General features: G+C 37.7%; 1 protein-coding gene across 5 annotated transcripts in view; it reads right to left on the bottom strand.

Moving 5' to 3' along the window:
- GIGYF2 (GRB10 interacting GYF protein 2) overlaps positions 1–13,204 on the bottom strand; it is a 144,763-nt gene that overhangs the window by 85,638 nt on the left and 45,921 nt on the right. For all 5 annotated transcript variants that reach the window (XM_043578187.1, XM_043578189.1, XM_043578185.1 and 2 more), the window contains one exon: positions 652–763. In XM_043578187.1, coding sequence (XP_043434122.1) covers positions 652–763 — 112 coding nt within the window. The remainder of the gene's footprint in view (positions 1–651; positions 764–13,204) is intronic.

Here is a 13,204-nt window from a genome sequence, read left to right as displayed (position 1 = left end):
CTACTGCGATGAGTTAACCAACTCAAGAGGTAAATGCTGAATATTTATATTGAAAACATCCAGAATGGCCTCATGTTGCAGATAATCAATGAATAAAAAACAAGGAACAGACAGCGAAAAAACAAGTAATATCAACAAAATAATTCTTCGGAGACACAAACCTATAAAACCATAGGTTAAGTAAGTTGACTGATACATAATTATTTTTTGCTCTACCCTCTAAAAGAGCCCTGGCGCTGATGAGACAGAGGGCTTTTACTAAAGCCTCTCTCTGGCTGGGGACACTCCTCGCACACACGGCCTTATATAGAAAGGGTGTGTCACTGAGGCCTGCGGGGACTTAGCTGCTGCCTCAGCAGCCAAGGCACTTCCCAGAGCTATGGCAAAGGGCAAGGCTCCCTGGGGATGAGGAATATGGATGGGGATTTGCCAAAGTTAACGAGGAACCCTCACGCTCAAGAATTACCCTCTTCTGCTCCAAATCAGGAGGTGTGGAGCTGATACACCGAGAAATGATTCAGGAAACAAATATTCGGACACTTAACACAGAGTGAATGTCAAAAGCAGTTTTTTTTAAATCAAGTATTGTATGTTTAAAGTGACTTCTCTCTCCTCTTCCTCCATTATTACATTTGCCACATGGAAGCTCACCTCGCCCTCTTGAAGAACTTCGACCTCTAGGAGCCCCCACCACTGTTCCTCCTCCTCCTCGTCCTGTCAATCGCAGGACAGCAGCACTATTAACAGACATGGAAAAGTTTCTCTGTCGAAAACAAAAACAAAAACGAAAAAAAAGAAAGAAAAAAAGGATAAAACAGATAAAACTGCATGTTGCTTCACCCCATCTCCCGTTCCAACTATAAAATGGCATCTAATTACTACAAACAATGGGAAACCATAACTACACCGCATGCTAAGATGATCCAAAACCTAATTTTACCTGAAAATCTCAAATTAACATTTCAGATCAACAAACACTGACAACCAATGCCTTATATCTTATTAGGTTCTGTGAGGAAATATTAAATAAACTCTAATCACTGTATGTATCCAGAAGCAGACGGGATAAATATGCACCATAATGAACTTGGTAGAAGAAATCCTGTTTGAAAAGATACTTTATTATTTTATTAAAAATTTTTTTCATGGTTTTTTTTTTTGATTTATTTAAATGTAACTTAGTTAACATACAATGTAGTACTGATTTCAGGAGCAGAACCCACTGATTCGGCACCTACATATGACACCCAGTGTTCATACCAACAAGTGCCCTCCTTAATGCCCATCACCCATCTAGCACATCCCTTCCCCATCCACCTCCCCTCCAGCAACCCTCAGTTTATTCTCTGTATTTTAAGAGTCTCTTATGGTTTGCCTCCCTGTTTTTATCTTATTTTTCCTTCCCTTTCCCTATGTTCATCTGTTGTTTCTTAAATTCCACATGAGTGAAATTATATGGTATTTATCGTTCTCTGACTTATTTCACATGGCATAATACCCTCCAGTTCCATCCACACTGTTGCAAATGGCAAGATTTCATTCTTTTTTTGTTGATGAGTAATACTGCATAGTGTGTGTGTGTGTGTGTGTGTGTGTGTGTGTGTGTGTACCACATCTTCTTTATCCATTCATCCATCGATGGACATTTGGGCCCTTTCCATACTTTGGCTATTGTTGACAATACTGCTATAAACATTGGGGTGCATGTGCCCCTTCAAAGCACTTCCTGTATCCTCTGACTTAATACCTAGTGTTGCAATTGCTGGGTCGTAGGGTAGTTCTATTTTTAATTTTTTGAGGAACCTCCATACTGTTTTCCAAAGTGACTGCACCAGTTTGCATTCCCACTAACAATGCAAAAGGGTTCCCCTTTCTCCACATCCTCACCAACATCTATTGTTACCCGACTTGTTAATTTTAGCCATTCTCACCAGTGTGACATGGCATCTCATTGTGCTTTTGATTTGTATTTCTCTGATGCTGAGTGATGCTGAGCACCTTTTCATGTGTCTGTTAGTCATCTGGATGTCTTCCTTGGAAAAGTGTCTATTCATGTCTTCCGCCCATTTCTTCACTGGATTATACTCTACATAGAAAACCCGAAAGACTCCACCAGAAAGCCGCCAGAGCTAATATGTGAATTCAGTAAAGTCAAAGGATATAAAATCAATGTACAGAAATCAGTTGCATATCTATACACTAATAATGAAGCAGCAGAAAGAGAAATCAAGGAAATCAACCCCATTTACAATAGCACCAAAAACCATAAAATATAGGAATAAACCTAACCAAGGAGGTAAAAGATCTGTATGCTGAAAACCATAGAAAGTTTATAAAAGAAATGGAAGAAGACACACAAAAAAATGGAAAATGTTTATTTATTTATTTATTTTGAGAGAGAGAGAGACGGAGCACAAGCAGGGAAGAGGCAGAGAGAAGGAGAGAGAAAATCCCAAGAAGGCTCCCCACTATCAGCACAGAGCCTGGCTCGGGGCTCAATCTCATGAACCACGAGATCACAACCTGAGCCAAAATCAAGAAATGGATTCTTAACCAACTGAACCACCCAGATGCCCCTGAAAGGATTCTTTAACTAGTGAAAGGTAGAAACAAGAGATGGTCACCAAAAAGTCTGAATCAAGAGTAGCACAATAAAGAGAAAAATGATCATTTTTGCCTCATTCTGCTCACCAATGTGAATTAGTAGCACCAAGTATTATTTAATAGAATGACAAGAATCATAAATAAAAGGGAAGGGCCAAATAAGAATCTACATAAACAAGATCAACCATCTTAATGGGGAGGGGAAGAGCATGCTTGAAAAAACCAAAATCCCAATCAGTCATTAGCCTGCATTTGCAACCACAGCCAATTTGGATAGGGTCAAAAACAATGGGATAGTAGTGAGTGGGAATCCTTCAAACAGGAAAGGGGAAGATAAAGGAACACTGGAAGCCTAGGAGCCAAAAAATATGTTTAGTTGACACTTCTGGATAAATGCAATACATAGGCCTTAGGAAACAGTAAAACAAGAAGCAATTTTTAAAATCTTGAAAATGATCTATAAAATATTAAAAATCCTGGGCATTTGAAGGAGAATTTTGCAAGGGAGTTTTAAACTCAGAAAATGTTGGAATATATCCTTACAGGAATACTTTCTGTATACTTAGAACCTAACAGACATTTATGCAAACACGCAGAGGTATGGCACAATGAAGAAAATGTAACTTGTGCATGGCTGCAGCTAAGGACCCTGCTAGTGGAAGGACAAGGAACAAGGCTTAAGAGTTTGGTTGAAGAGAATCTTGTGATTCAACTAATAATTAAAATCCAAATTGTGTTTCCACTGTGAAGTCCCCATCTGCAGTTTCAATTCAAAATCAACTGAAATGTGATTCTATACCTCTTCTAAGGAAATCAACATGCAACTGGTTAAAAAACTTTTTTCATTACTGAATTTTTTAATTCTTTAATTTATTTTTGAGAGAGACAGAATGTGAGCAGGCAGGGGCCGACAGAGGGGGAGACACAGAAGCCAAAGCAGGCTCCAGGCCCTGAGCCGTCAGCACAGCGCCCAACGCAGGGCTCGAACTCACAAACTGTTGAGATCATGACCTGAGCCGAAGTCAGACGCTTAACCGACTGAGCCATCCAGGCGCCCCCATTACTGAATTTTTTTGTTTTTTAATTTATGGGTCATTTTCTCATTACCTTCTTCATTAGTTATATTTCTCAGAATTTTATTTATTACAATTTGTTCTGATAAATTTTAGAAATTTATAATGTAAGTAAGTTTTTTTCGAGTTTCATAGGTATATAAGCGTATAATCAAGTAACTTCAAAACTCAAGATTTAAGGTCTAATCAGTAACTAAAATTTACAGGATGATGCCCAACACTTATTTCAAGCTGTATGTTAAAAAACGTACCTAATAATAATTTTTAAAAAACTGGCTGAAACAAATGTGTCAACTTACCTTATAGCACAGAGCACAGAGCAACCAGGGGAAGAAGTGCCTCTGGGAACACAATTAAGGAAGGCTATGACGTCCCAAAATCTAGATTAATATAATCTAATACTGGAATAACAGAGCTCTGGGGCATCTGGGTGGCTCAGTCAGTTAAGCCTCTAACTTCGGCTAAGGTCATGATCTCACAGTTCATGAGTTCAAGCGCCATGTTGGGCTCTGTGCTGACAGCTCAGAGCTGGAGCCTGCTTCAGATTCTGTCTCCCTCTCTCTCTCTCTGCCTGTCCCATGCTCATGCTCATGCTCTGTCTCTCTCAAAAATAAACATTATTTTTTTTTTTTTTTTTTTTTTTTAAAACAAGAGCTCAGAGCTAACTTCACTAATTAATGCCAGGATCCCATGCAGGTGAACACATTACCAAACATGTATACAACTCAAATGTACCCATCAATAGAGTGCAGAGAAACTTGCATATACTTTCCTAAACCCTCACACACTGCAGCTGAAAATGCAAACTTCTATCCTCTCTGGAAAGCAATTTCTGGAAGTTCTATATTTAAATGTCTATACCCTTTGGGGTGCCTGCGTGGCTCAGTCAGTTAAGCATCCGACTTCATGATTTCAGTTTGTGGGTTCGAGCCCTGTTTCAGGCTCTGTGCCGACAGCTCAGAGCCTGGATCCTGCTATGGATTCTGTGTCTCCCTCTCTCTCTCTGCTCCTCCCTGCTCACCCTCTATGGCTCTCTCTCTCTCTCCCTCTCAAATAAATAAACATTAAAAAAAATTTTTTTTTGATGTCTACACCCTCTGACAGAATTCCTCTTGTAACACATGTGAAAACTCCCATAAGCAAAAAGATCTTTAACTGCAGTACTGTTGTAAAATTGAATTGGGGACCTCCTAAGTATCAACCAATGGGAGCAATTTAAAAATCATGAGGGGTGCCTGGCTGGCTCAGTCAGTAAGAGCATGAGACTCCTGATCTTGGGATCATGTGTTCAAGCCCCATGTTAAGCACAGAGCTTTTAAAAAGAATTTAAAAAATCACGGCCATCTTCATGTGAAATTCTATGCAGTTGTTTTAAAAACTGAGGCAACTCTATTAGGTTGATCCATATGAAATTGCTAATATTCAACCACTTCTGACCCACAAAAACTGCAATTTCATACGATCAACTGAATGTATAAAGATAAAAGCACAGCTGTAGTAAAAAGCATGGAAAGGCCAGATTGCCTGAGACTGACTTTTATTCCTTTAACCCACTTCTCAGAACCTCCTTTTCCTCATCTAGATAAAGTAGATAGGAACCATAGTACATCTACCTCCTGGGCCGCTGCCAGCACTTAACCCATTACATGACAAGTGCTTAAAACAGTGTCTGACACATTAAAAGCTAAAGAAGTATTTGCTCTCATCTCAACAGACCCAAAGGCGAAAATAATGAAGTACAGAACTATGTGCATAGCATGCTGCATTTAGGTTTATGTGTTTTTTTACAGGAACAGATATTTAAGTAGGTGCAGATATATTAACCACCACTGAGAGGAAACACAAAATGGAAACAGTGGCTACTTCTGAGGAACAATATAAGTAGGCAGAATTAGGGTGACTCATAGAATAATTGCTTCCCACTATATGTGCTTTTTGAATTTTTTACATAAATACATGTTATTATCTATTCAAAAATGCATACATAATTTCCTTTGACATCACATAAATAAAATACAACAATGTATGGGGCGCCTGGGTGGCTCAGATGGTTAAGCATCTGACTTCTCAGGTCATAATCTCGCAGTTTGTGTGTTTGAGTCCCAGGCTGGGTGGGCTCTGTGCTGACAGCTCAGAGCCTGGAGCCTGCTTCCGATTCTGTGTCTCCCTCTCTCTCTCTCTGACCCTCCCCCACTCGCCCACTCCCCCAAAATAAACAAACATTAAAAAAATAAACAAATAAAATACAACAATGTAAATTAGGTAGCAGCTATGTAAAAAGTCCCGCTTCTCAAACTGATAAATGTATTCAAGGGAAATGCCAAACCAAAATAGTGACCAGATTTCTGAGCATCAATTTTGTTTTTTCGTGTTTTTCTTAATAAATTTTTTTAATGTTGATTTTTGAGAGAGAGAAAGAGAGAAAGAAAGAGAGAGAGAGAGAGAGAGAGAGAGAGAGAGAGAAACAGCAAGCAGGGGAGGGGCAGAGAGACAGGGAGACATCATGACACAGTGTCATGACCCGAGCCCAAGTCAGACGCTTAAACAACTGAGCCACCCAGGTGCCCCTCAATTTTGTTTTAAGAAAATGTCATTCCAGGGCGCCTGGGTGGCCCAGTCAGTTAAGTGTCCAACTCTTGATTTTGGCTCAGTTCATGATCTCATGGTTCGTGAGTTCGAGCCCTACATGAGGCTCTGCACTGACAGCATGGGGCCTGCTTGGGATTCTTTCTTTCTTTCTCTCTCTCTCTCTCTCTCTCTCTCTCTCTCTTCTCTGTCCTTTCTCACTCGTTCTCTCTCAAAATACATAAGTAAACTTAAAAAAATTTTTTCCAAGTTGTGTTTTAGACATACGTGCATCCATTCATTAATACAAAAAGAGAATGCACAAAACTAACTTGCATGTTAAAGACATAAAATACCTATTTCAGGTAACTTCAAGAAATTTAACATACGCAACAAAAAGCTATTGTAGGTTATTAGAACTAATCACCTCCCCTATGAAGGTATGGGTGAAAAAACAATATGCAAAATTCTAGTCTTCAAAGATCTAAACAATCCCTGAAGGGAGTGCCTAACCATCAAAAGGACAACATCAAAATGCTAGTGAATCTTTTGCCTGCTTTAAGCACTGTCCTACTCCAGCATACTTTATAGACAAAGGATTCAAATAAGTTAAGTGTCAGGAATCCAAAATGATGTGTTTTAACTGAGTCCGGAAATGGACCCTGATGATCTTCTGTGGTTATCGTAATCATAATACCCAGGCCATAGCACCTTAAGATAAACTTTTCCATTATAAAAGCAAAAGAAGATTTACTCCATTAGTCATTCCAGACATACTTTTGTTGTGTAGGTGTAGTGCAAACCTTACTTGACTCTTTTTCAAATTGTTAACCAACAGTTCCCAGTAGCATTTTGTTGAATGATCTTTGATTTTTCAAATGATTTATTTGGCACTTACTAAATACTAATTTCTTAGAAGTGTTACAGGGTGTTTCTAGATGATTCAATTATTTATTCTATTGATTAAAAGTCTATCATGTTTTGGTAAACAGAAACAAGTCCTCCTCCCTACTTCTTAAAAAGCTTTTCTGGCCCATTTACATTTAGCCTATAAGAAATCTAGGAAAAAAATAAAAAGAAAATATTAAAAGTATGTATAAATACATTTAAAAACTGGAAGATAGGGGCGCCTGGGTGGTGCAGTCGGTTAGGCGTCCGACTTCAGCCAGGTCACAATCTCGCGGTCCGGGAGTTCGAGCCCCACGTCGGGCTCTGGACTGATGGCTGGGAGCCTGGAGCCTGTTTCTGATTCTGTGTCTCCCTCTCTCTCTGCCCCTCCCCCGTTCATGCTCTGTCTCTCTCTGTCCCAAAAATAAATAAACGTTGAAAAAAAAAAAACTGGAAGATAATCACAGAAGATTAAAACTGGTATACTAAGGTATTAAGTGCACTTTTAAAATTTTAAAAATTGAAAAATTAAAAATTAAAATTTACAAAATTTAACAGGCAGGATTAGGGTGAGCTCACATAAGTAGTTACTAGAAAAAGACTACTATCCATAGAAAAATTGGCAAAGACAAGAACAAAACATTATATGTGAACACGAACATTCAAAAAACTCTTCACTATACTGGGGAAAGATACACAAACTAAAACAATGGAAGAACATTTTTGCTGATTGTGCAGTGAATTTTTCAGTAAAAATACTCAATGTTTGAAGTGCAGAACAATGCATAGTGTATACCATTACATGTATAAAAGGGGGAAGACATTTAAAAAAATTTTTTTTAATGACTGTTTATTTTTGAGACAGAGAAAGACAAAGTATGAGCAGAGGAGGGACAGAGAGACAGGGAGACACAGAATCTGAAGCAGGCTCCAAGATGTCAGCACAGATTCCAACGTGGGGCTCAAACCCATGAGCTGTGACATCATGACCTGAGCCAAAGTCGGACATTTAACAGACAGAGCCATCCAGGTGCCCAGAGGGAAGACATATTTAATATTTACTTGGAAAAATATAAAACGAACTGCTAACACTTGCTGCTTTTGGGAAAGAGATGCTGGTGGCTGAGGGAAGTGATGGGAAAGCGATTTCCTATTACATGCTATTCAGTAGATTTTTATTTTGAAACCATGTGACTTATGACTTATTCTTTATTCAAACAATAAATAAGTAAATAAATCTGAAAAAATAAAAATACTGAACATGGCAAAAGTACTAGAAAAATGCTATAGCCATGGCATCAGCAAAACAAGAAAGATCCTCGTACGAAGCTTCTTAAAAGCAACTCAGCATATGGAACAATTTGGTGTTATTTCTGGACTTCTATTCCACTGACCTGTAGGTCTATCCTTATACCACAGTTGTGATCCCTGTAGTTTTGTAGTAAAGTTCTGAAATCGGGGAGTATGAATCTTCCAACTTTGATCTTTCTCAAAACTATTTTGACTATTTAGGGTCCCTTGCAATTCTGTATGAATTGTAGGACCAGCCTATCAATTTCTACCCCAAAACCCCTGTGATTTTGATGGAGACTGCACCGAGAGTAGATTGACTGGCAATATTAAGTCTTCCAAGGCTGAATGAACACTGATGGCTTCCCACTTATTTAGATCTTTTTTAATTTCTTTCAACAGTATTTTGTAGTTTTATGTAAAAGTCTTACATCCCCTTGGTTAGATCTGTAACTATGTACTTTATTGTTTTTGATGCTATTGTAAATGAAACTGTTTTCATAATTCCCTTTGCAGATTATGTCAATCCTGACCCCTACAACTGTGCTGAATTCATTTATTAGTGCTAATAGTTTTTTGTATGTGGATTCTTTAAGATATTCTACATGTAGGATCATGTCACCTGAAAATAGACATAGTTTTACTTCTTCTCTTCCTTCTTATTTTTTTAATGTTTGTTTATTTTTGGGAGAGAGCACAAGCAGGGCAGGGACAGAGAGAGGGAGACAGGATCTAAAGCAGGCTGTGCACTGATAACAGTGAGCCTGATGTGGGGCTCGAATCGCAAACTGCGAGATCATGATCTGAGCTGAAGCTGGATGTTCAACTGACTGAGCTACCCAGGTGCTCCTTTCCTTTTTAGAGGTCTCTTATGTCTTTTTCTAGCCTAAATGCTCTGGCACAATGTTGGATATCAGTAGTAAAAGCAGGTAACCTTGTCTTGTTCCCAATTTTAGGGGAAAAGCTTTCAGTCTTCCACAGCTGGGAATGAGGTTAGCTGTGGGTTTTTCATAAATGCCTTTAATCATGTTGAAGGTCCCTTCTATTACCTTCGCTGACAGTTTTATCAAGAAAAGTGATTAATTTTGTCAAACACTTTTTCTGTGCCAACTGAGATGATCAAGTGGTTTTTCCTTGGTTCGATTAATGTGGTATATTACATTGATTTTCCTTATGTTGCACCACATTTGCATTCTGAGTATAAATTCCACTCGGTCATGGTGTATAATCCTTTTAATATGCTGTTGGATTCAGTCTGTATTGGCATATTTTGACAACTAAAGATATACAAAGAAAACAAACTGCAATAAAACATACTAAATGTTAACAGTAATTATCTCTACATGATGAGTTTATGGGGGAGATTCTCTCCTTTATACTTTTCTGTATTTTCTACAATGCATATGAGTACCTTTTATTTTAAAACACGTAAGATTTTATTGATACAGAGTATATAAAGAAATTGTAAAATCACCATGAAAGACAAACCGAGTAAAACAATGGACAAATAACACAGGCAAATCAAAAACCATAATGACCATGAGCATATGAAAAGATGATCCAGCTACTAGTTACTAGTGAGATACAAATTAAAAACAACTATCACAGCCAATGTTTTGGCCAAAATGTAAAAAACAAAAGCTGGGGGTTTGCATAAAAATGAGTCCTCTCACTTGCTGCAGGTAAGAGTGCAAAAGGGCTTAAAACACTACAGAAACAAATGTAGCAACACCTACATTACATTATCCACATCTGTGCATTTAAAAAAATGTAAAGAACCATGCACCAAAAACCAAAGAGGTGAAAAATCTGTACACTGAAAACTACAGAAAGCTTATGAAAGAAATTGAAGAAGACACAAAAAAATGGAAAAATATTCCACGTTCTTGGATAGGGAGAACAAATATTGTTAAAATGTCAATACTACCCAAAGCATTCTACATAGTCAATGCAATACCTATCAAAATAACACCAACATTCTTCACAGAGCTAGAATAAACAATCCTAAAATTTGTACGGAACCAGAAAAGATCCCGAATAGCCAAAGCAATCTTGAAAAAGAAAACCAAAGCTGAAGGCTTCACAATCCTAGACTTCAAGCTGTATTACAAAGCTGAACTCATCAAGACAATATGGTACTGGCACAAAAACAGACACTCAGATCAATGGAACAGAATAGAGAACCCAGAAATGGACCCACAAACATATGGCCAACTAATCTTTGACAAAGCAGGAAAGAATATCCAATGGAATAAAGACAGTCTCTTCAGCAAGTGGTGCTGGGGAAACTGGACAGCGACATGCAGAAGAACGAACCTGGACCACTTTCCTACACCATACACAAAAATGAACTCAAAATGGATGAAAGACCTAAATATTAAGACAGGAAGCCATCAAAATCCTAAAGAAGGCAGGCAAAAAACTCTTTGACCTCGGCTGCATCAACTTCTCACTCAACATGTCTCTGGAAGCAAGGAAAACAAAAGCAAAAATGAACTATTGGGACCACGTCAAAATAAAAAGCTTCTGCAGAGCAAAGGAAACAATCGGCAAAACTAAAGGGCAACCAACAGAATGGGAGAAGATTTTGCAAGCGACCTAACAGATAAAGGGTTAGTATCCAAAATTTATAAAGAACTTATCAAACTCAACACCCAAAAAACAAATAATCCAGTGAAGAAATGGGCAAAAGACATGAATAGACACTTCTCCAAAGAAGACATCCAGATGGCCAACCAACACATGAAAAGATGCTCAACATCACTCATCATCAGGGAAATACAAATTAAAACCACAATGAGATACCACCTCACACCTGTCAGGATGGCTAACATTAACAACTCAGGCAACAACAGATGTTGGAGAGGATGTGGAGAAAGAGGATCTCTTTTCCACTGCTGGGGGGAATGCAAATTGTTGCAGCCACTCTGGAAAACAGGATGGAGCTTCCTCAAAAAATTAAAAATAGAACTACCCTACGACCTAGGCATTTATCCACGGGATACAGCTGTGCTGTTTTGAAGGGGCACATGCACCCTAATGTTTATAGCAGCACTATCGACAATAGCCAAAGTAAGGAAAGAGCCCAAATGTCCATTGATGGATGAATGGATAAAGAAGATGTGGTATATATATATATACAATGGAGTATTATTCGGCAATCAAAAAGAATGAAATCTTGCCATTGGCAACTACATGGATGGAACTGGAGGGTATTATGCTAAGTGAAATTAGTCAGCCAGAGAAAGATAAATATCATATGACCTCACTCCTATGAGGAATTTAAGACACAGAACAGATAACATAAGGGAAGGGAAGCAAAACTAATATAAAAACAGGGAGGGGGACAAAACATAAGACTCTTAAATATAGAGAACAAACAGAGGGATGCTGGAGGGACTGTGGGAGGGGAGATGGGCTAAATGGGTAAGGGGCATTAAAGAATCTACTCCTGAAATCATTGTTGCACTAAATGCTAACTAACCTGGATATAAATTTAAAAAGAAATATTTAAATATTTAAAAAAACACAAAGAAACAAAAATAAATAAATAAATAATAATTTTAAAAAATACAGAACCAAATCCAGCAATTCCAATTTTACAACACATGTTCTAAGAATGATTACTTTAGCATAATTTGCAACAGCAAAGTTTGAAAACAACCTACGTATCTAACCAAGAGAGACTGGAAAAACTCTGGATTTTCTCACTTAAGAAATACCAGGCAAGAGAGATGAACAAACTAAAGCTTTGTGTATCAACATAGATAAATCTAAAATCATGACTGAAAAAAAAAAAGCAAGCTGCAGAATAAAAACTACAGTATGCTACCTTCAATACAAAATTCATAACCCTATAGGGGCACCCAGCTGGCTCAGTCAGTAGAGCACACAAGTCTTGATCTCAGGGTTGTGAGTTCAAGTCCCATGTTGAATGCAGAGATTACTTAAAAACAAACTCTAGGGGCACCTGGCTGGCTCAGTACATACAGCGTGTGACTCTCAATCTCAGGGCAGTGGCCCCACAATAAGTGCAGACATTACTTTCAAAGATATTTTTAAAATAATAATACAAATTTTTTTTAAATTTTATAGCCCTATAAAATGAAACTTTCATGGCAAGAGAATACACAAGCATGTAATGAAAATAATAAAACATGAATGAGAAAAATAATCCAATTCAAAGTAATCCCTGGGAAAGAAGGGGTATAGTATACCCCAGGCAGTCTCAAATGAGAAATCTTATTTTTTAAAACAATAACACACACAAATATGTAATGATTTTAAGATTTATATATCTGAATTGTAAATGTATCATCGTTTGTAGTAATACTTTCAAATTTGTCTGTTTCAAATACTTTATAATAGGAATATTTTTAAGAAAAACTAAACCAAAATATAGCCAAATGTCAAATCTATTTGAAAAGGAAATTGGCCAGTTTTGAAAAGGAAATTTCCAACCATCACTGGAGACAGAACCCTTTCTTGTGTACTCCTTATAGCAATAAACACCTTTTGGTCAGTGAAAATATCTGATGATTCTAGATGAAATTACATTTCAGGAATAAAGACAGAACTAGCCTAATTCAGAAGAAATCATAAAACAAAAACTGCTTGACACTATGGTGATGAAAATCACCAAAGATTAATAATATCACACCTGTTTTAGAACTTAACACGGTTCTGACAGAGGTCTTCTAACAAGCCTTTTTTTTTTTTTTTTTTTAATGTTTATTTTTGAGAGAGAGAGCACAAACAGGGAAGGGGCAGAGAGGTGAAGGGGG

Source organism: Prionailurus bengalensis, chromosome C1, assembly GCF_016509475.1.
Source record: "Prionailurus bengalensis isolate Pbe53 chromosome C1, Fcat_Pben_1.1_paternal_pri, whole genome shotgun sequence".
Classification (NCBI taxonomy): domain Eukaryota; kingdom Metazoa; phylum Chordata; class Mammalia; order Carnivora; family Felidae; genus Prionailurus; species Prionailurus bengalensis.
Note: the sequence above shows the minus strand (reverse complement) of the source record. Positions and strands in the feature narration are given on the sequence as shown.